General features: G+C 35.9%; 1 protein-coding gene across 1 annotated transcript in view; it reads left to right on the top strand.

Annotated features, from left to right (window-relative positions):
* Nucleotides 1–25,118, top strand: part of UHRF2 (ubiquitin like with PHD and ring finger domains 2) — a gene marked incomplete at both ends in the record, with an annotated part of 72,956 nt that overhangs the window by 26,393 nt on the left and 21,445 nt on the right. The window contains 2 exon segments of the mRNA XM_079707193.1: nt 6,997–7,215; nt 23,064–23,256. Coding sequence (XP_079563319.1) covers nt 6,997–7,215; nt 23,064–23,256 — 412 coding nt within the window.

Genomic DNA, 25,118 nt, shown 5'->3' with positions numbered 1-25,118 from the left:
GAAAGGATTTATAATTAAAGCATACTTCATTAGTTAGCTATGAACACTTATTTAGTCAACATGTAAAAAAAATTGTAAAAAATACTGATTTTTACAAACAACTTGGTTTGTATAACGTGCTTAAGAGCAAGAAATTTTGTCAATCCTTGCAAGATTATAAGTCCTAGAGCCATGTGATCAGAGTTTGAGTCATGTCTCTGCTTCTTACTCCTGTCCAAGTAAGTTAACTTCTGTGCCACATCTGTAAAATGGGGATAGAATAGTGCCTACCTCTATCCTAAGAGGTAAATATGTTAACACTTAGAGCAGTGCCTTGTGTTAGTAATTATAAGGAAGAAGAGATGGAGGCAAATGAGCTGTACATCAGGGATGGGTAGAATAACAGTTTGAAGTAAAAAGCAGTGTGTAAGCATGTTACTTTAAAATATGGTGGAAAATAAAAGAAATAGGTAAAAGTTAAACAGTTGCATCGGGAGAATAGAAACCAGTGTGGTGGACTGGGGCAGGAGGCTGCTTGTCCTCACTGTAAGCCTTGAGTGTTAACTTAGAGTTTTGTACTCTTGTGGGAAAACTTCAAAAGTGGGAAGAGCCTTTTGTTTGGATTTTAACTTGAAGCACAGAGCATTTTATTTTTTATTGTAGAAATCTTTAAACTTATGCAGAGGTTGGGAGAAAGAACTCATCACCTAGCTTCAATCATTATGAACTCCTGGCCAATCTTGTTTAATCCGTACCAGCATCCCCAAGCACCACCACTGGATTATTTTGAAGCAAGTCCCAAATCTTAAGTCTTTTCAACCAGAAATAGCCTTAGCAGCTGTGGTGGGCACAGTGCTCAGATCTTCAAGACAGAACTTGCTGACCTGCAAGGAATGAATGCAGTTAACTGATAACTTTTAGCCACAGCACTTTTGATATCTGTGACAGTGTTTGAGCCAAAGCCACACTCTTTCTTGGCATCCTCCAGCTGGTGACTAAGTGTGGCAGCAGTTCTAGGGCCTGGCAGTTATGCCCAACATTTCTCCAAAGCTCATGATTGGATTGGCGAAGATTTTGTTTGTATCACACTCTCATGTTTCTCCTGCTCAACCCTCTTTTCCTCTCCTTTCAAAGTGAAAGACAGCATCGTGGTCTAAGGGCTATTGCTTCCTAGTCCTACTCTTTCTCCCTATTTTTTGTAGGTTCATCCTGATCTTGACATCTTAGCTATTTTCTCAGTTGAATACTCTAAAAGGATCCTTTTTAAAGTGTGCAGGAGACAGCTAACATCAGGCCAGAGATTTACTACTCTTTAAAAGGTCTGTGTGTGGTTGACCTTTGGCTGGTGTTGGGGAACTTAACTTTCAGGAGGATTCTCATCATTCCTTGATAAAAATGGTTCACTCTGCATAAACTCTGCAAAAAAAAATATTATTTATACCGAACACCTGCTTCTGGGAGCCTGGAATTTTGGTATGTGCTAGACATTGAGTGCTGACGTGATGAATCCCTAAGAAAAATCTTGAGCATTCTTCACTGTACACCCCTGGTAGTGACATTACACACATGTTGTCGTAATATGTTGCTGGACATATTAAGCACATTTTGTGTGACTACTGGGAGCAGACTCCTTGAGCTTGCACCTGATTTCCTCTAGACTTGATTCCATGTGCCTTTTTCCTTTGCTGAATTTGCTTTGTATCCTTTCATTGTAGTAAATCATAGCCATGGGAAGAACTATGTGCTCTCCTGTGAGAATGAGTCACTGATCCTGGGATGGGGACCCTAAAGCATTTAAAAAAAAAAAAATCCACATGAAATTTACAATAATTCCTTAAAATCAAATAACCAGTCAATGTTCAGACTGACTTGTTTTTTAAAAATATACTTGGGATTTACAGATAAGTATCAAAATTAAGATCCACCCATTGCATGTAGTTGATAGGTTAAGTCTCAACCTACAGGTTTCCCCTATTCTTTCTTCCTTGCTATTTATTTGTACAAGTAACAGTTTATTCAGTTTTCCCACAGTCTGAACTTTACTGATTACATTTCTGTAGTGGTATTTAACATGTTCCTCTGTTAATGTTAGTTTCCTGAAAGTTTATACAGTCTTCCCTTGGTATCCATGGGAGATTGGTTCCAGGACCTCCACACATACCAAAATCCATGGATGCTCAAGTCCCTTATATAAAATGGCATATTTGCATATAACCTATGCATATCCTCTTGTATACTTTAAATCATGTCAGATTACTTATAATACCTAATACAATGTAAATGCTATATGAATAGTTGCTTGAGCCTGGCAAATTGAACTGCTTTTTGGAACCTTCTGGAATTTTTTTCTGAATATTTCAGTCAGTGGTTGGTTGACTCTGGATGCAGAACCCATGAGTATGGAGGGACGACTGTACTTAGAGGCTTGATTGGTTTTAAATTTCATTATTTGATAAGACTAGTTTAGAGATGGTATTTATTTACCTATTACATGGCATTGGGAGGCACATAATACCTGCTTCTTTCTTTTTTTGTGGTAAGATTTGGGTGTTGTCAGCCTGATACATCCATTGTGAAATTTGCTGCCAGCTTTTAATAGTTTTAGTAGCCATTAATCTTTACCTACAGCCACTATTTTATGAAATGTAGTAAAAAATAGTGATACCTCATTCTCTCCTTCATTTATTAGCTATAATTTTTTCATAAGGAGCTTTCCTCAACAAGCAGTTGGTTCATATACAAAAGGTAGGATAAACTATTGATTCTTGAACTTTTTCAGTGTTAAGAATGAATAAAGTCCCTAGCATCCTCCAGAGGTTAGTCAGTGAGATTTTTACTAAGTCTCATTATGAACTAATGGATTTTAAGACTTGTTTTACTCTAACTCAGTTCTTTTTGGTGCCCAGATTGTCTCATCTCTGGCCTGTGGAGGCTCCTTCAAGTTGCACCTGACATAATGAGGGTTTCTTTGCATTCAGGTACAATAGGAAGTCCCAAGCTCTTCTATTTCCTGCCCAGGCCTGGATTCAGCCATTTCTTTAAGGAGCCCTAGTTCTTTTTGTAAGAGCGTGTAGTCAGCTGTTCATTGATACTTGTTTTGATCATGTTTCTAGGTCTTAACATTGGAAACAGCTAGGAAGTGTTTGTATTGATATTTCCAATTAATTTTAGAGTTGAGGGGTTATCATTTAGTATCCTTAATCTCTTATTTTTTCTCTTACCTTGAAAATCATGGTTTCTATTAACGTCACCACTGACTTGTTTTATTCTACTCATATGATGGTTTCAGACTAACTACTAATATTGCAAACAATATGATTAGTGAAAAGTTGGTATGTTTTTTACTTTGTCCTTAGTAAATAGGTATAACCCCACTAGGAATGTATAGTTAGTGTATTTTCAAGTCACTTGTAATGGTATTTCTCAGTAGTTAAGCCACTTTTTTCATTTTGCTTTTGGTTTTTAGGGATTTCTTAATTTTGTAAATTCTGTTTTTATAATCAAGTGAAACTTTAAACGATCCTATAGGTAAAACTTCAAAACAAGTACATTAAGAAAAAGTGTCCATCTTGGTTCCTTCTGCTCTATTTCTTACCTCTTTTTGTAGTAACTAAATGAGTTTTTGTTTATCCTTCTGTCTCAAAATATATGTATGTATGTGTGATTACTTGTATACTCACAAATACATACACACTTATATATGTACATGTACAAGTATGTATTTCCACACACACTCATTAGGTAGAAAGCACACATAAATGCTGTTTGCATCTTGGTCTTTTTTTTAGTTAATGTCTCTCCATAGCAGATGTCATATTCCTTTTTACAGGAGAATAATATTCCATTATATAATTGTATCATATAGTAAGTAGTTTCCTATTATGGACATTTGATTATTTCTAGTCCTGCTGTTACAGATAGTGCAGCTATAAATAGCCTTGTGTATGTGTCTTTTCCTGGGGTTTTTTGTTACTTGTGTTTGGGATAGATTCCTAGAAGTGGAATTCCTGGATCAAAAGGTAAATATATAGGCAATTTTGCTGTGTATTGCCAAATTCCCCTCTACAAGGAGACAGTACCACTTTGTATTCCCATCAGCAATGTAAGAATGCCTGTTTTCCCACAGCCTATGAACAAGTTGTTATCAGGCGTCACAAAATGTTTTAAGCAGATCTGTGTTTTAGAATCTTTGGCAAAAGTATAATGGAGTCTAAGGTGTAATCCTAAAGACAGAGATGTGTTGGCCTTGACAGTAGTCTCAGAGAAATGCAGGCCTTCACTAAGGGTACAGAGTTACATTAAAGAAGTGTTAACAGTATATAGCATAAGGAGGACTTAGTAACTGGATGGAGGAATTGGGGATAACTCCAATTTCTGGGAGTATGAAAATTTAGAGAATATTGAGCATCAGCAGATTATGGGATGGGGGAATTTCTTGAATTTGAGGTGCTCCTGAGACATACGTGTTAGAGATGTAGTTGGATATGTGAATCTGAAGAGAGAATTTTGGGTTAGAACAGAGCTTCTGAGTCATCACTCTATGTGATGTTAAGATATGTGTAGATGAAGATGCCCAAGAAAAGAATAATAGTGATATTTGAGTCTGGGCGTGTTCTTGACTTTGGTAAAAGTAGTTTTTGGGTCCCTTCTATATCTTTTTATACAGCAACTGACTTATCGTCTCTGGGTAGCATTAGAAAAAGTATACTTCACTTTCATGACTTTTACACACTTACTGTATACATAAAGATGATGTATTCATATGTTCTACTTCTATAATTCTGTTCTGAAATCATACTTAGTTTCAGGGCAAACAGCTTAAATTCCTTTGCTCTGATGTAGGCAATGATTTATTTAACTCATCAAGAAACATGATTTTAAAAGTTTGTTACAAATATTTCCATTCTTGGTATCTAATTTTGGCAATCATAGGTAAATGGAGAGCTTTTTACCAGTGAAATATGCTTTTTTACTATGTTAATCATACAGGAATATATGATAATGTCATGATGTAAAAATCACTACAGCTGAGAAAAGGATCTCATCTAAAAGAATAGTTTTCTATCCTTTATGACCTTAAGAATATTTAGTCAGGAAACAAATTCACAACTTTAGAATTAGAAAAGCCCTAAAATATCTAGTTACAAGTCTTCATTTTAGTTCTCAAAACAGCCATATGAGGTAGTTACCATTAGGTACGTTTTACACATGAGAGGTAGTCATGTGTAAACTAAACACATGTAAAACAGCGAAGTTTAGTAACTTTCCCAAGGATACACGGTAGTAGGAAGCTAAAGTGGAATTTAAACCCAGGCATGTTGAAAATAGAACATATTTTGAGTGAAGAGACCCAGTATGATAAAGGATTCAAAACCTTACGTAAGTTGAAGGAAATTCACTTGAAATGTTTTATACTTAGAAGATAGAGGAGGGCAGGGTGACAGACTTAGACTGTCAAGGATTAGGTCTTTCATGGAGAGAGTATATAGATTTCTTCATGGCACTTAAGCTATGGAACTCATTCTGTGTTTATCTTTGATCCAGTATCAAGTATATTCTCTTTCCTATGTCAGAGCTGTGTGAAGACAGAATGGTTTCTCTTAGGGTTAAAGCTGGCCTCTCATCACACCATCCGAGCAGAGGTTACATGGTTATTTGGGAGGCTTGTGGTAAAGGGGAATTATAGTACTGAGAGGGTAAATGGACCAGATAGTTTCTGAGGCCCCTTGCTAATCCTGAGATTTTTCTTTCCCCAATTAACTAAAATTTGAAGAAACTTGATTAAAATTCTACCCAGGGTTAATATCCATTTATTATAAATGAGTTAGATACACTGTGAGGGTCCTAGGCCTGCATATTACTTGTTTGATTTGGAAGAGCTAAGGCTAGCTGCTAGAGCTGCTTCTAACTTCAGGCCCACTTAAATTTTGAGTAGGCCACTCAGTTGGTTAAGGGTTAATGGTCTCTTCCCTTAGTTTTCTACATTGTTAATGCTGTCACAGAACCATATGATATTTAACTATTCTTGTGTTTCTGCAGCACAGTAGCTTATCAAACTTGAGTATGCTTGAGAATTTCTGAGGAGATTTGTGAAAATAGATCACTGGGCCTCACTCCCGGCGTTTCTGAGTCAGATCAGAAGTGGAGCCTAAGAGTCTGCATTTATAGCATGTTCACAGATGGAACCACCGGTTTGAGAGCCACTGCTGTAGTAGTTTGGCCTTTCCCAGTAGATTGAGTTTTCCAAGAGCAGGAACCAGATATTACTCATTTCTTTTAGCAAGCAATACATAAAGGCAACAGATCTTAATTTTATAGAAATCATTGTGGACTGTTACATTGCTGTTTTTGGCCTAACCAGATGTTAGGCCAAAAAGTGAGGAACCTTGTAAAGCTTTAAGTTTGGGTCACGTTTAGGTTTGTTAAGTTTACATTTAGAAATTCAAGTAAGATCAAGATTCTGCTAGATTTCTTTCACATGGTTCTACTTTCTGATACATACAAAATTCCAGGATTTTTTGCTCTTGTTTTTTTGTTTTTTCATTTTGCCATTACTAGGCAGCTAGCTACATGTAAGAACTGAAATCTTATCTTTCTCTTTCTGGAAAAATGGAGGCCATTGAAAGTGTACTAGGTTTATGTTCTTATTATGCGTAAAGCAAATGGCAGAACTTGATGAACTGGTTCCAAGTTCAGGAGGAGGTCAGCATCTAGTCTTATTAAAGTAATTTTTAAACATGGGTTAAGAAAATGTGGAAAAGAAGAACTTGGGTTTTTTACTTACCCTACTCTTTATTCCCTATCACCACCACCATCCCCAAGCTAGCAAAGAATGACTTACTAAGATTTTAGCAAGACTTGTTTATTCTGGCAGTTAAAATCAGCAATAAATATCATTTACTTTAAGTGCCATTAAGAATAATATGATTAGGTTTTTATACATATTGCATATAATTTTAGTCTTCCTTGTTGATAATCATAAGCAGTGTTCTGTGATTCTTTTTTCTCTCTTCTCAGATATCCGGAAAGTGGTACTGTAGAAATAAATGTCAAGGATCTTCGACCACGAGCTAGAACCACTTTGAAATGGAACGAACTAAATGTCGGTGATGTGGTAATGGTTAATTACAATGTAGAAAGTCCTAGTAATAGAGGATTTTGGTTTGATGCAGAAATTACCACACTGAAGACGATCTCAAGGACCAAAAAAGAACTTCGTGTGACTGTTTTCTTGGGGTAAGATTCTCTTCCTGATGCCATTTAATTACTGAATTAAGGAGTGTAATTTTTAGGTATTAAGCACACGTTCTTTAGTTAAAAAAAGATGGAATCTATGAAAGATGGAAATTTCCATACTAGAGGAAAACTTTTTAATAAATTCTTGAGAATTTTTTATTAAGAATGGCCCTTAAATCTCCATTGCTACTTTAAGGCTGGAGGTATTATTTGAAAGCACCTTGGAAATAATTGAATATCTTATTAGAGAAATTCTTGCCTACCACACAGGATTCTCCTAGGTTAAACCAATAATATACAAAAGCATTTCAATAGCTATGGTTGCTATGAGGATCTATGTTGATATAACACCAGTGAATGTCTACCTAGGCAGCTGTCTGCTAGACTTGCAAGGCTAGCAAAAATTTTCTTTTATAGTAATTTAATTTAAGAACTTAAAACAAGCTTAATGAAGAGAATTCAAAATGTAAAATGTCACCCAAGATTTCATATTACTCAGATATTTCCATTATTAATCCTTTAAGGAATACTTTTAGATGTTTCCTTCAAGGGATAAAGTACTATGCATTGTTCCAAAGCTACCTTTTTACACTTGGGGAAATAGTATCAACATCGTTTTGTGTTCAGTTCTTCTGAATAAAGTGTATTGAATAAATAGTCACTAATTTACTTTTTTAAAAAACCTGTTAAAAGTATTTCCAGTTCTTTATTACAGTGTTTAAGTAAACAACTTTGTGTATATGTTTTTGTGCATTTCTTTTCTTTAGAATGAATTATTAGAAGTACATTTGTTGTGTTGAGCATTTGGGATACTAGAAAGATCCTGACAGTTTTCTTTGACTTAAGGGAAGCAGCCAAACTAACATTCTTGTCAAGTTCTGGTTAACTGATTAAATATATTATGTATTATATATATAATGGACATATATTATCATATCTGTTATAACATGGAGGTGACAAATCTAAGATCAAGCATCTGCTTATGATTAATAATATAAAGCAGGGGTTGGTAAACTATGGCCCACTGGCTACCTGTTTTATGAAAATAAAGTTTTATTGGAACACAGTGATCCCCATTTATGTATTGGCCATGGCTGGTTTTTTGTGTGTGTGCTCAACAGCATTGTTGAGTGGTTGCACATGAAGCTTACAGAATCTTGAACTACTTACCCTCTGACCCTTCATGGAAAAAGTTTGCTGACTCCTAAGATAAAGAAAAAGAATGTTGTGAGCTTATCTTTTAGAAAACAGTTTCAGAAATTTGTACAAACACAAGTGTGATTCTATTGCCAGGCTAAGGACATAACAATTAACAGAGTTCTAAGCAACTTGAAATTCTGATATGGATACATATCATGAAGGAAAGGAGAAAGCATCTACATAAATTAGTTATCTAGGGATTCTTATAATGTTCTTGAGTGTAGGAAGTGGAAAGAAGCATGTTCACACAATGGGAAGAGATAACAGTACTCATAACATTGAGCTAAAAAAGCTTGCTATTTAGAACATGTTTTCCTGAGTAATTCTGAGGTACAGTTAGAGTGGAGCACGCTGGCTTTAGGGACTAGAACTAAGATTGAGAGGAAATTATAGATAGGCAAATATTGGCTCATGAGAAAATGATTATATGATGGCTATCCCAAAGTAAAACACACTGTCCTATAAAGGATTATGTTTGCTGTCATTTAGGTTTTTACTAGACATGTTAGGGATACAAGAGTCAAAAAGGAGTCACTGTGGCTTGTGGATGGGAATTTTTTTTCATTGTTAGAAATCTTTTCCCTTCACTGGAAAGAGTGGATAAATAACCAGAGGGAAAGTATAAATATATTCTGCTGTTGATAGTTTGGGGCTGTTACAAGCAGTGCTGCCATGACATTATACCTCTGTCCTGGTGCTTATGTGCATTAGTTTCTGTAGGATGTGTCTTGTCTAGAAGTAGAATTGCTGGGTTGTAGAAGTTGTGCATCTTTAACTTTAAGAGATAGGACCAAATATTTAAGTGGTTGTACCAGATTGCACTTCCACAGTAGTATGAGAGTTCCCATTGCTCTGCATTCTTAACCACACTTACTTTTGTCAGGCTTGAGTTTTTGCTTGTCAGGTGGGTATATAATAGTATTCCATTGTGGCTTTGATTTACATTTCCCTGACTATTAATGAGATTGAGAACCGTTATGTTTATTGGCAATTTGGATATCTCTTGTAAGGATCCTGTTTCAAATATTGGTGTGTGTTGTTGTAGCTAATTAGGTAGTCTGTCTCATTGATTTTTAGGAGTTCTAGAGAACTCCTAAAGTAGAGTAGAGACTTGACCATTTCAGTTATATGTGGAGAAAATGTCTACTCCAATTCTGTGGCTTATCTTTTTTCCCTATGTTTGAGTAGTAGTCTTAATTTTAAGGGGTTGAATTTATCAAAAATTTCCCCTAATGCTTATACTTTCTGTGTCTTGCTTTAAGAAACCTACTGGGGCTTGGTCAGGGTTGGGGATAGGTGAGGGTGGTCAAAAGGTACAAACTTCCAGTTATATGATATATAAGTTCTAGGGATGTAATGTACAGCATGGCAACTATAGTTAACAATACGGTACTGTATATTTGAAAGCTGCTTAGAGAGTAGATCTTTAAAGTTTTCATCACAAGGGAAAAAAATATTGTAACTGTGAGGTGATGGATGTTAACTAAACTTTTTGTGGTAATCATTGTCAATATATACATATATCAAATCATTATGTTCTATACCTTGAACTTATACAATGGTATATCAATTATATCTCAATAAAACATAGAGTGGGGTGGAGGGGAGAAACTTTTCCCTACTCAGAAAACATAAAGATACTTATAAAAGCTTAATATTTACCTTTCTTTAGATCTTTAATCCACTTGAAGTAGGTCTTTTTGTACAGTGTGAGGTAAGGGTTAGACTTAATACATATGAATAATCATTTTTCCTGGCATCATTTATTGAAAAGCCCATTTTCCCCTCATTGATCTTCAGTATCACCTCATCACATATCTTTATATTCGATGCATCCATCTGGTCTCTATTCTGTATCATTGGTCTGTTTTGAGTGTCCTTATATAAGTTCCACGCTTTCATAATATGACAGAGCAGGTCTTCTACCTTGTGCTTCAATAGTTCTTCTCTGTTCTTAGCTCTGTGTACTTTCATTCGAGTTTTCCAGTCATTTTGGTAATTTCTACATAAAAACCATTTGGAATTTGATAGATACTACATTAAATCTAATCCATGGGTGTGATTTCTGTCCATTTACTTATGTCTTTATTATGATTTTGTCATGTATTTATTAGGTGGAACCATATGAAATGTTTTTATAGATTCAAAATATTTGAATGTTGACCATTATATGGTTCAGCCTGATATAATTCTCTCCAGAGGTCTGACCTTATGTGTCTGTTATCCTTATTTAACCTCAGATACCACTTGTTATTATAAACCCTTTTTAAATTTTATTTTTCTCTTTGTTACTGGTATATAAGTAACCTTTGATTTTGGATCCATTAGCCTTACTAGAGTTAATAATTTTAATTCACATGTAGATTGTTTCAGGATTTTTATCATTGTAATCTGTGAATTATGACATTTTTGTGTTGTATTTTTCCTTTGATTGCTAACTTTTGTCTTCATTCACCAGTTGCCTGTTAGTACATTGCTGAAAGGAGGTGGTGAGAGCAGGCATCTTTTTTTTCTCCTGATATCTCTTCAAAAGTTTTACCAATAATTATAATGTTTGATGGGTATTTTGTAGGTATGCTTTCCTGGATTCGGTTTGACAATATTTTGTATAGGATTTTTGCATTTAGGTTAATGAGTGAAATTTGTATATTAACTTTCCTATCTTAGCTATCCTTTCCAAATTACGTTGGTTTTATAAAATTATCATGTGCTATAATATTTTTCTATTTTATGGTAGAGTTTTGTGTCCTTTTCTTGAATGTTAAAACTTCTCAGTAAAGTCCTTTGGGGCTGAGTTTTCTTTGTGGGAAGGTTTTTTGATTTCTGTAATGATTATAGAACTATTCAGATTTTCTATTCTTGAAATAGGATTTAATTTTCTAGGAACCTGTTTTAATTTTAGTTTATTGTCATAAGTTTGGATAGCCTCATCTTTTAACGTGTATAGTCTATCAGTTTTATTATACATTTACAAAGAACTAACCTTCATCTTTGATACTCTATTGTATTGAAAGTGCAAAGGAAGAAGCAAATAGAGGACATGATTTTTAATCTGCCTCGGAGATTTGATAAGGGAACTGGGAGTTAAAGTTCATGCTTGTTCCTAATTTTTAGTTTGTGAGTAGCAAAAAGTGAATATACTTGAACTGTCTAATTCTATTTAACAAATTCTATTTGATTAACAACGTTGTGTTAGTTTCAGGTGTACAGCAAAGTGATTCAGTTATATATATACAAGTATCTATTCTCTTTCAAATTCTTTTCCCATTTAGGTTATTGCAGATTATTGAGCAGAGTGCCCTGTGCTATACAGTAGGTCCTTGCTGGTTATCTATTTTAAATATAGCAGCGTGTACATGTCAATCCCAAACTCCCAATCTATCCCTCCCTCCACCCTTCCCCCCTGGGAAGTTCATTCTCTAAGTCTGTGAGTCTATTTCTGTTTTGTAAATAAGTTCATTTGTATCATTTTTTTTAGATTCCACATATAAGTGATATCATTTGATATTTGTCTTATTTCACTTAGTATGATAATCTCCAGGTCCATCCATGTTACTGCAAACAGCATTATTTCATTCTTTTTAATGGCTGAGTAATATTCCATTGTATATATGTGCCACATCTTCTTTATCCATTCATCTGTTGATGGACATTTAGGTTGCTTCCATGTTTTGGCTATTGTAAACAGCACTGTAATGAACATTGGGGTGCATGTATCCTTTTGGACCATGGTTTTCTCCAGATATATGTCCAGGAGTGGGATTGCTGGATCATATGGTAGCTCTATTTTCAGTTTTTTAGGGAACCTCCATACTGTTCTCCATAGTGGCTGTACCAATTTACATTCCCACCAACAGTGCAAGAGGGTTCCCTTTTCTCCACACCCTCTCCAGCATTTATTGTTTGTAAAGTTTTTGATGTTGGCCATTCTGACTGGTATGAGGTGATACCTCATTGTAGTTTTGATTTGCATTTCTCTAATAATTAGCAATATTGAGCATCTTTTCATCTGCCTCTTGGCCATCTCTATGTCTTTGGAGAAATGTCTGTTCAGATCTTCTGCCCATTTTTTGATTGGGTTGTTTGTTTTTTGATATTGAGCTGCATGAGCTGTTCGTAAATTTTGTAGAGTAATCCCTTGGCCGTCACATTGTTTGCAAATATTTTCTTCCATTCTGGGAGTTGTCTTTTCATTTTGTTTATGGTTTCTTGGCTGTGCAAAAGCTTTTGAGTTTAGTTAGGTCCCATTTGTTTATTTTTGCTTTTATTTCCATTACTCTAGGAGACGGATTGAAAAAGATCTTGCTGCAATTTATGACAGAGTGTTTTGCCAATGTTTTCCTCGAGTTTTATAGTATCTGGTCTTACACTTAGGTCTTTAATCCATTTTGCGTTTATTTTTGTGTATGGTGTTAAAGAATGTTCTAATTTCATGTTTTTACATGTAGCTGACCAGTTTTCCCAGAACCATTTACTGAAGAGACTGTCTTTTCTCCATTGTATGTTCTTGCCCTCTTTGTCATAGATTAATTGACCGTAGGTGCATGGGTTTGTTTTTGGGCTTTCTATCCTGTTCCATTGATCTATATTTCTGTTTTTGTGCCAATACCATTACTGTTTTTTTTTTTTTAGCTGTACGTGGGCCTCTCACTGTTGTGGCCTCTCCCGCTGCGGAGCACAGGCTCCGGATGCACAGGCTCAGTGGCCACGGCTCACGGGCCCAGCTGCTCCGTGGCATGTGGGATCTTCCCAGACTGGTGCACGAACCCGTGTCCCCTGCATCGGCAGGCGGACTCTCAACCACTGCGCCACCAGGGAAGCCCCACCATTACTGTTTTGATGACTGTAGCTTTGCAGTATAGTCTGAAGTCAGGGAGCCTGATTCCTCCAGCTCCATTTTTCTTTCTCAAGATTGCTTTGGCTATTCGGGGTCTTTTGTATCTCCATACAAATTTTAAGATTTTTTTGTTCTAGTTCTGTGGAAATGCCATTGGTAATTTGATAGAGATTGCATTGAATCTGTAGATTGCCTTGGGTAGTATAGTCATTTTTGACAATATTGATTCTTCCAATCCAAGAACATGGTATATCTCTCCATCTGTTTGTCATCTTCTATTTCTTTCATCAGCATCTTACAGTTTTCGGAGTACAGGTCTTTTGCCTTCTTAGGTAGGTTTATTCCTAGGTATTTTATTCTTTTTGATGCGATGGTAAATGGGATTGTTTCTTGAATTTCTCTTTCTGATCTTTTGTTGTTAGTGTATAGAAATGCAACAGATGTCTGTATATTAATTTTGTAACCTGCAGCTTTACCAAATTCATTGATGAGCTCTAGTCATTTTCTGGTAGCACCTTTAGGATTTTCTATGTATAGTATCATGTCATCTGCAGACAGTGACAGTTTTACTTCTTTTCCAATTTGGATTCCTTTTATTTCCTTTTCTTTTCTGATTGTCGTGACTAGGACTTCCAAAACTATGTTGAATAAAAGTGGTGAAAGTGGGCATCCTTGTCTTGTTCCTGATCTTAGAGGAAATGCTTTCAGCTTTTCACTGCGTACTATGTTAGCTGTAGGTTTGTCATAAATGGGCTTTATTATGTTGAGGTATGTTTCCTCTATGCCCACTTTCTGGAGAGTTTTTATCATAAATGTGTGTTGGATTTTGTTAAAAGCTTTTTCTGCTTCTACTGAGATGATCATGTGGTTTTTATTCAATTTTGTTGATGTGGTGTATCACATTGATTGATTTGCAGATACTGAAAAATCCTTGCATCCTTGGGATAAATCCCACTTGATCATGGCATATACTAGACATTTACAAAAAAACTAATGTTCAGCTTTGATCCTCTCTATTGTATTGAAGGTGCAAAGGAAGAAACAGAGGACATGATTTGTAATCTTCCCTGGAGATTTGATAAGGGAACTTGGAGTTAAAGTTCATGCTTGTATCTAATTTTTAATTTGTGAGTAACAAAAAGTGAATATGCTTAAACTATCTAATTCTAGTTCACAAAATTCTATTTTTAACTTGCCATTTTCTGTTTCTATTTTAGCTTTGAAGAAAATTCAAAACAGAAGTCTAGGGTTTAAATCAGTTTTTCAAAACTTTGGTCACTTACTCTTGTATATTTAATACTATATGAACTTATACTGGATTAGATATTCCTAAGTAGAATTTGAATCCTATAGCAAAAAAAAAAATTTAACCTTACTAAAACTATGGATGTACTTACTGTATTTTGTGTCATTTTTTAGGGTTTTATTTACTAAATTTCATCCATACTTGTTTATCATGACATCTCTAGTGATCTTATTATTGAATGTACCATTCTTACAGACTATGAACTTGATGTCCATATCAAGTTATAAATCAAAGCTCACTTTATTCCAACCATATTGGCCTCCTTGTGTTGCTTGATCATATAAACACGCTCCTGTTTCAGAACTTTTGCACATGCTATTTCCTTTGACTGGTCTGCTCCACACAGATACTCATTTGGCTTACTTTGTCTTTTGTTTTATTTCTTTATTCAAATATCACTTTGAAAGACAACTTTCTTTTTTTTTTTTTTTTTTTTTTTTTTTGCGGTACGCGGGCCTCTCACTGTTGTGGCCTCTACCGTTGCGGAGCACAGGCTTCGGACGTGCAGACTCAGCGGCCATGGCTCACGGGCCCAGCCACTCCGTGACATGTGGGATCTTCCTGGACCGGGGCACGAACCCATGTCCCCTGCATCAGCAGGCAGACTCTCAACCACTGCGCCACCAGGGAAGCCCCGAAAGACAACTTTCTTGATCACGCTATGTAAAACCATACAGATAGACAGATACCAGGCATAGGTGTGTGTATATATGATTGAATTATCCCTTAGTCTAACTTATTTTTCTTTATGATACTGATTATCACCTGACATTATTTTCTCTTGCCCTACTTGTATTAGTTTCCTGTTATTGCTATAACAAATTACCACAGGCTTAGTGGCTTAAATAATAGAACTTACTATTTTACAGTTCTGTAGGTCAGAAGTCTTATGAGTTTCACTGGGCTAAAAGCAGTGTTGTCAGGGATGTGTTCCTTTTTGGAGACTGAAGGAAAATTGACTTCCTTGCCTTTTTCAGATTTTAGGGGCCTCCCAATTCCTTGGCCTGTGGGCTGCTTCGCCATGTTTAAAGCCAACAAAATTGAATCTTTGACTGTTCATTTGTAATCACATCTTCATCAGGCTCTTTCTTCTTCCCTTTTCTACTTTTCAAGGCCCCCTGTGATTACATTGGGCCTATCTAGATAATCCTATTTAAAGGTCATTAACAAAGTCCCTTTTGCCATATAAGGTAACATATTCACAGGTTCCTGGGCTTAGGACATAGATGTCTTTGGGGCCTATTATTCTGCCAAGCATACCACTGGAATGTTAATGCTTTGATTTTTTTTGTTGTTGTTGTTTGCTCCTGTGTGTCAGGCCCTGTTCTAAGCCCTAGTTAAAATAAATGTTCAGTAAATACAATATTTCATAGAATCTGAAATTAACGGTTTTCCATATTTTAACATCTGAAATTATGATGATCTTAAAATTGCTATTGGCCTGACTGAAGTTGGGTTCTTTCAGATATTTGAGTTTACTTCTGCTAGTCACCTTGGAGTGCCATCTAACTTGAAGTTAAATTTTCTGCTTGAGCTTTTTTAAACCACACAGGTAGTATGAATTCATATCTGCAAACCACAAGGTATGCCTGTGGTTCAACTCTCAGGGGATACTTTTTCTCCTTATACCCAGGGGTAATATTGAAACACAGGCATCTTTATTTTCTGTATCTGCAAGGTGGTTTATTTGCCACTTTTCTTTAACATGAGAGAAGCCATTTGTTGTCCTAGCTTTGAGGGTCCTTCTAGACAGCTCATCTCAGGCTTTTTTCTTGCTTGAGGTTTCATAAAATAATATGTCTTATGGTTGTTAGCTTTCATTTGGTGTCCCATCTTTATTTGAGGGTTCTTCTTATACTGACCCATTGCAGGCCGGTTTCTTTTTTGGTAGTATATAAAATAGTGCATTTTTACAATTGTTCGTTTATTAGATTTCAGTGAAATAGGGTGTTTCCTGAAGGAATCAATTGACTACCTGTTTTGGTTGTGATCTATGCCTTCATTAGTTTAGTCAAGAGGAAATGGATGTAGTAAGCCTTCAACTTAAAATGATAAATGACTGGAAAACTGATTTTAGTTTTAAGCTGTCTGATTTTGTGACTTTATTGAAGCACATAGAAGGTTTCTCTTTCCAGTTAGGGTGGAATAGCTGGCAGCAGATCAGCATTCTTACCTAGAACAACTAGAATAGCCAGATCAAGTACAGTTGTCATCTGAAAGGCAGCAGAGAGGTAAGGAGAACGACCAGGGATATGACTCTGGAAAGGGAAGAACCTTAGAAAGCAATTAGCTTTTTAAAAAAAATTTGTTTGTTTACTTATTTATTGTTTGTTTATTTTTTTATTTATGGCTGCATTGGGTCTTCGTTGCTGCGTGCGGGCCTTCTCTAGCTGCAGTGAGCAGGGGCCACTCTTCGTTGCAGTGCGCAGGCTTCTCATTGTGGTAGCCTCTCTCGTTGCAGAGCCACAGGCTCTAAGTGCTCGGGCTGCAGTAGTTGTGGCGTGTGGGCTTCAGTAGTTGTGGTGTGCGGGCTCTAGAGCACAGGCTCAGTAATTGTGGCACACGGGCTCAGTAGTTGTGGCTCACGGGCTTAGTTGCTCCATGGCATGTGGGATCTTCCCAGACCGGGGCTTGAACCCATGTTCCCTGCATTGAGAGGTGGATTCTTAACCAGTGTGCCATCAAGGAAGCCCACCTTTAATGTTTTATATATACTGTCTACCATGGAATCAAAAATACTGTGCTACCAAAAGACAGGGCCACATAATCAAAAACCATAAGAAGATAAACCAAAAACAGAAATGGAGTCATGAGTGATCTTAATCTTGATCAAGTTACCAGGCAGGAACTTTAAAGTAATTATAATTAATATGCTTAAGAAAATAGTTGAAAAGATAGAGAATTTCAACTGAGAATTAGAATCTCTGAAATCATATGGAGAACAAGAAGTGAAAAATACAGTTTCCACAACTAAGACTTCCTTAGGTTGGTTTATCAGCAGATAAGACACAGCAGAAGATAGGATAAACTCAAAGACAAGTCAGTGAAAAATATCCAACTAAAACATTGAAAATATAATGGAAAATAATACAGAAAAGACTTATATATGTGGGACTTTGTGAAGAGGTGTGTTTACCTCTATTTGTAGTTCCCCAAAAGAGAGTAGAGTGAAAACTATTTGAAAATATAATAGCTAGAATTTTCCAAAACTGATAAAAGACGTCAGTCAAAGATTGAAGTTTTGTAGTTCCTAAGCAGGATAAATAAAAAGAAAACAGTGGCATATTGCAATAAGGCTGCTGAAAACTAAAGGTAGAATCAAAGGGAAGACGACTGAGTTTTAACCAGGAGTAGTGTAAGCTAGAAGACAGTGGAATGGCGTCTGAAAACACTGACTTTAAAAGTTCTCAGCTTAGAAATACATTTTTAATGAAAATATACTACAAAAATGAAACCAAAATAAAGACGTCAGACCACACCTGAGAGAATTTAGTACCAACAGACTTGCACTAAAAGAAATACTAAAGGGAGTTCTTTAAGCAGAAGGAAGATGATCTCAGATAGAAATAAGGAAATATAGGAAATAATTATGAACAGAGGAAGGGTAACTATGTGAGTACAAATAGACTACTGAAAAAATAAGTTTAAATTATGTGTAGAATAAAATCATGATAACCATGTGAAAGATGGGATTAGTAAATGAAGCTTTGAGATTCTGATGTGATCAGGAAAGTACTGAAAGTAAAACGTAAAGCAGATTGATTTTTCAGGTTTGGATGGTGCATTCTCTAAGAACCACTAAAAATTAATAAAATATTAGCAAATTAAGAGTGGAAATAGAAAGACAAAGATCAACAGACTAGATTAAAATAAAAACAAAACTCTTAGGCTGCTTATAAGAAAATCTTCTTAAATATGAAATCACAGAAGTTGAAAATATAAGGATGGATGGGATTCTAGGAAGATGGCAACAGCATAGATTTTAATCTTCCTAGATATCCTTATAAAAACAAATAGAACGAAAAGATCTAATCCAAAAATTAAGGGCAGTATCTACAAACATTTAGGGTGACGTGGTATCTCCCACAAACACCAAGATAGTTGCTGAGATAAACAACTGAAAGCTACAAGACCTGTGCCGTATCGGTAACTATACAAGAGGAAGAAGAGGGTAACAGAATATATGATTGACCCAAGAACTCCAAAATAATAAGTTACCTCAGCAAGCTATCTCACCTGAGAGTAGCAGCTATGGTGGCCATCTTTTAAGATGACCCCCAATAATTCCTGCTTCCTGGTACTCAACACCTTGCATAGTTCCCTCCCACATTTTATTAGGGTTGCTCTTTGTGACCAGTAGAATATGGCAGAAGTGATGGTATACCACTTCTGAGATTGGGTTATGAAAACATGGAAGCTTCCATTTTGGGCTCTCTCAGATCACTTCCTCTGGTGAAAGCCAGGTGTTATGCTGTGAGAATTCAGACAGCCCGTTGGTCTTCCCCCAGTTGAGCCTTTAGATGAGACTGTAGGTCTGGTCAACAGCTTGACTGAAAGCTCAAGAAAGATCATGAACCAGAACTACCCAGCTAAGCTGCTTCCAAATTGCTGGTCCACAGAAACTGAGGTAATTTTTGTTTTAAACTGCTAGTTTTGTGGTGACTTGTTATGTAATAATAGTTAACTAATACAGCAGCTGAAGCCAGAAATGGGTATGCACCCCAGTTTGGATGAGTATATGCAGTTTGCAGTAAGGTCTGAAGAGATTACAGCCCTATGAACTCTCAAAATTAGTCAGCTAAAGTTCTATTCCAGGACAAAGTCCCATATTGAGAATAAACTGCTAGGAATGCAGTCCAAATTGAGTAGGACAGGAACAGTAAAGACAAAGGAAAAAAGGGTCCAGTTAAAAATAGGGGAAGGGAATAGAGCCAGGAGATAACAAAAGGAAGTTTCTATAGTGTTATTTTTTTAAAATTAATTTTTGAGGCAAAATTTACTTAAAGCAGTATGTACCATATTGCAATATGTACCATATAAAGCCACCACTGTAATCAAGATATAGAACCTTTTCATTACCCCCCCAAAAGTCCCTGTGGGCTCCATCAGAGTCACAATTACTACCACAACCCTCAACCTTGGCCTCAAACTACTGATCTGCTTTCTATCAGATTAGATTTTAGCTGCCGTAGTTTTGAATGCTTCTCCAAAAAGCAGCAACAACAAAACTGAGTTATGTGGAGCTCTGTGGCTGTGATCTAGCAAACCTAATTGAAGTTATACCCTCTAAAGGGTCAAGAAAATTTTATAAAAACAAGCAAAAGAAAAACATTGATGTCAAATCCTTACAAAATTAGAAGAAAAAGAAAAAAGGAACTAGGATAACACCCTTACAAGGAAAACATCCCAGAAAGACATCCATGAGTCAAGAAAAGGTAAGCCAAGAATTTTAAGCCTAGCCAAACTGGCCTTCAGTATAAAGGCTGGAGACAAACTATCATTAACTTGTAAGAACTAGGGGAGGAATTGTTCTCATGAACCCTTCCTGGGAAATCTTGTAGAGAACTAGTTTCAGACCATCAAGATGACTGTAGGCAATTTGACATAGAGTAGTGATAAACATTAAAAATATTTCTGCATCTAGAACTGGGACTAGAGGAAGGTGCATAAAGGAGAAAGTGTAGTATGTAATGGTTTTATGATCTGACACTGTAGATATAACTGAAAGACATGGCAGAAATATACAAAGAAATTTTAAAGTATTTTCTGTAATCATAATGACAACTGGTGAAAATGTCATATGTAATGTGGGGTAAAGCAAAGAAGTACTTGTAGCATTCTAATTTAGGCATCTAATTTAGGCATCTTTGAGAACTAGGATTTTCTGATTGTGGGGGAAAGGAGAAAGAGAAATAACTGCTTTGTCAAAAGCAGACTTATCCTTTAGTCCTGAATTTGAACAGAAAGTGTTTGCATGAACTCATGAGGTATCTTGTACATGTATTAATGTGTATGTCTAAATTTTGTAGCTTGGTCTAGAAATAGTGATCAATCCAGTTTTAGAAAGCTTTTCTAGTGCCTAAATTGTGGTCTTGAAATAACCATTTCCACCTAAAAGAAACTAGGCTTCCTTGGAGATAAGACTACAGGCTGCGGGGGGGTGCGGGGGGCGAAAGCTGGGGCGAATTGAGAGTAGCATCTGCATATATACTCTACCAAATGTAAAATAGATAGCTAGTGGGAAGCAGCAGCATAGCACAGGAAGATCAGCTCGGTGCTTTGTGACCACCTAGAGGGGTGGGATAGGGAGGGTGGGAGGGAGGGGATATGGGGATATATGTATGCATATGGCTGATTCACTTTGTTGTACAACAGAAACTAACACAGTATTGTAAAGCAATTACACTCCAATAAAGATCTCTTAGAAAAAGAAAAAAGACTACAGGGTGGGGGCAGAAAATGTACAAGATGAACTGAGAACAAAAATCTTGTCTTGTACATAACAAGGAAGCCCACAAAGACTGCTAAATTCTTGTCAGAAAGATTTGAGAATCAACTGGAAGATCCCGTTGGCCAAAGATGAGACGATTTGAACATCAATAAGGAAAATAACTAGCGTGGATTGAAACACCTCAAATACGTGAACTCCTAGTTACATAGAAACTCATTGGTCACCTACATAGAATGTTTGAGAACTTTGTTTTTTAAACTGCTAAAGAAAGCATTTCATCTGTATTTGTTATATGAGCTATACCACTGAGTCACCAAGTAATTGATGAGCTCAGGTTTCTCTTTATGGAATTATTCCAGCAAATCAGTAAAAAAGGAATGAAAGAACTAGAATATCAACAGTTTCCAATCCCCAGTGAATTAATCTAGGCATTGAGCATCTATGGCTGCTGTAGGAAAAGACAACTAAATAATTAGGTGCTTACTTATGAAAATGGACCTATAGACAGTTTTACCCAAAAAATCAACCTGGATTTGAGTAAACATTTAGAGCAAGGGTCAGCAGTTTTGTTCTATAAAGGGACAGATAGTAAATAGTTTAACCTTTGGCCGCCAGATGGTCTCTGTCACAATTCAACTCTGCTGTTGTAGCGTGAGACCAGCCACGGAGAATACACAAACAAATAGGCATAGTTGTGTTCCAGTAAAACTTTATTTTTAAAAACAGGCATCACACCAAGGGTTTTCAACCTTTACTCCAGATCCAACTACTGATTTACTGGAAATATAAATGACAGAAAAAACTAAAGTACACTTTGGGAATGCAGGTATCAAAATCGAGACCATGGGAAACTCTATAGGACAAATGGTGGGGCTTCGTCAACAAATTATAAGGAAAAATATTGGGAATTTAGTTTTTGAAACACAAAACTATATCATATACTTAGGGAGGCAGACAAGTGAGAAGATTGAAGAAAATTAAGGTAAATATAACTCGTGGGAGGGAGTGAAGAGGTTGTGACTGGGAGGGACGACATGAAGTGCTGAGTTAGTTGACAGTCCTATCTCTTGTCATGGTTGATTACAAAGATGTGTACCTTATAATTGGCTAAACCATACATTTATCTATAAATTTTCTGCATTTGACATTAAAAGTTTTAAAAGGTGAAATGATTGAAAAAGTCACCAAGTAAATGGTAACCAAAAAAACAAAAGGTATACTTTTGATACAAAATGCATTACTAGAGATACAAAGACATTACATAAGATTTAAGGATCCTTAATCTGTATGTACCCAATAATATATCTTCAAAAATACAAAGGGCCTCCCTGGTGGCGCAGTGGTTGAGAGTCCGCCTGCCGATGCAGGGGATACGGGTTCGTGCCCCGGTCTGGGAGGATCCCATATGCCGCGGAGCGGCTGGGCCCGTGAGCCATGGCTGCTGAGCCTGCGCATCCGGAGCCTGTGCTCCGCAATGGGAGAGGCCACAACAGTGAGAGGCCCGCATACCACTAAAAAAAAAAAAAAAAAAAAAAAAAAAATACAAAGCAAAAGTTGATAGATTAAAAGGAGAATTATACAAATCCACAGTCACAGCAAGAAACTTTGAAGAAGTATATGCAAACAACTATAAATGTGGCTATGAAAAATATGGCTTAGTATTTGAAAGACTTTTCTTTGTAATAAGAGGTCATCTATTTACCCAGAAGATTGCCATATTTATTGGAAATATGTTTAAATCTTTCATTTTAATTGGGAGTATCATTTTACCTAGTCTTTAAGTTAAATTAAATTTACAAGATAGCTATCTTCTCACCAGATGATCTGTCTTAAATTTTTTTTACTAATATTAAAAGTGACACTTAACTTCAAATATTAATTAATCACTGGACTTTTCCTACTGCTGGAAACAATAACTCAGTGATTAGAATAGCTATAATCCCCATTTGTAAATAGGTAGTGTTCAGCGAGTTTCCAAACTGACTTTTAATTACTATTTGTGTATGATTTAGATTTTGCTGGCAGAGGTTAACCTTTCTTCCTTTTTTAAACAGGGGTTCTGAAGGAAAATTAAATGACTGTCAGATAAGATTCATAAATGAAATCTTCAAGATCGAGAAACCTGGAGCCCATCCTCTTTCATTGGCAGATGGAAAGTTTTTAAGTATGGATTTTTCTTATGGGCTGAGACTGCATATATTGTTCATGATTGCCTTTTTAACTGGCCAGGGAATAACTTTTGAGAAAGTATAAAATTGTAGACCATACAAGTTTATTTTCAAGACAACCATTTTGATATAAGATCTATTTTGGTTTAATGGATTTTTCTCAAATGATATAATTTGTCTTCAAAAAATATTTTCTCATCTTGGCATTTTATTGCCATTTTCTTGCTGTTTCCTTTATTATAGAGTCTGTCCAGATTAAAAACCCACTTTGGTAATGTTGTGGCCATTTACGATTAATTTTGAATAGTGAGACTTATTTTTATACTTGTAGAGCCTGAGAAGAATAATGCTGGTTGAGCCCTGAATTTCTGGGAGGTAGTGAATGAGGTTTATGTCATCATTAGGATGTTAGAATGTAGCCTTATCTCTTTCTTGCATATATTTTACTTAATATCATATAGCTAGTTGGTAACAGAGGTAGACTAGATTCTGAGTCTTTTCCTTCATGGTTCAATCACTATCTTTCCAAATAGGTTACAGTGTCTCATACTCTGTCAATTCTGATTATTTTTCTGGAGAACAATTCATTGACTTTATGCTGTGTGTCAATGTCTAGTATATTCTGGGAAAAGAAATATTCAAGATTAAATAGTTCTGCCTAACCTCTTCTTACCACAGTTGTGCAAGATTAGAACAAGACAAGACCTTTAACAGATCAATAAATAGATTTCCATGTTACTGGTCTAAGCCATACTCATTTTTTGAGGCTGCGATGCTAATACATCTATGTGAATTAAGAACCTTAAGGCATACTGTGTATGACTGTTTCTATGGTTTATGACTGTTTCTATGGTTTATGACTGTATGGTTATATTCTAGGAATAAAGGTAAACTTGATGAGTAAACTTATTTAATGTGACTTACTTGCTTTCAGTAAAACACAATAGAAAAACTAGATTGACTAGGTTTTTCTTGTGTTTTCTCAGTATATCTGCATATATATGTTGTTCTCTTCTCTGTCTAATGCTAATCATGTTATAGCTACAGCTTTGAACTTCTGTGTAAAGAAACCATTTCAGAGCCACAGCCAGATTGCCATTGACCAGATCACTCTCCAAACCAAAAATCTAAACATACCTTTGGCATTTTAGGTCTGTGAAATTTCCATTACTTACATGTTGTCACAGCTACCTTAGTGGAAGTGAAACAAAATTGTAACCTTCCATTCATTAGCAAGAATAGGCAGTGTGATCAGTCAGAAAGTTAGTACTGAAATCAGTGGCAATTTTCTTTCCCGCTCTCTTATTTGTCAGGTACTTGTTCCCTGTTTCTCTCATTGAACAATCAGCTCTGATACGGTAAATTCCTCGCGAATTTATTGTGTGCATTTGTAAGAAATTCAGAGTATAGAACTATATAAATTATAGAACTCCCAAGAGGTAATCACTCTAAAAATATATGTCATTCTAGACATCTTTCTGTATCTATATAATTCATCTTTGTGTATCTATACAGTTAATTTTGTGTAAAAAATTTATTCTGCAATTTCCTTTTGAATTTAACATATTTGGCTACCTCTGTATTATAGTTCTTACAGACTTACCTCATTTTACACAAAATCTGTCCAACTGTTACTCTTTTGACATTTAAATTTAACTTTTGGTATTAGTGAGCATTACTATAAGATTTCTGTGTATATATGTATATTTTATAATTTCAAGTGAATATTTTGGCAGAAGGTGTTTGGGTTTAGATGGGGGAGGCTGGTGGGATGGGGGAGGTGGGGGGCAATAAGTGGAACCTGTTAGTTGCCAGAGTTCTGAACCAATTGACAAGTAAGATAAAAAAATAAATAAACTGTTAGATACTGTTACTAATAAAGAGTATGTTGGGGGCATAGCAAAACCAAAATGGGTTTGCTAACTTCTAACAGCCATACCC

This window comes from Hyperoodon ampullatus (assembly GCF_949752795.1).
Source record: "Hyperoodon ampullatus genome assembly, chromosome: 6".
In the NCBI taxonomy this organism is placed as follows: domain Eukaryota; kingdom Metazoa; phylum Chordata; class Mammalia; order Artiodactyla; family Ziphiidae; genus Hyperoodon; species Hyperoodon ampullatus.
The sequence above is the reverse complement of the archived record's forward strand: the minus strand, read 5'-3'. Positions and strand labels throughout refer to the sequence as shown.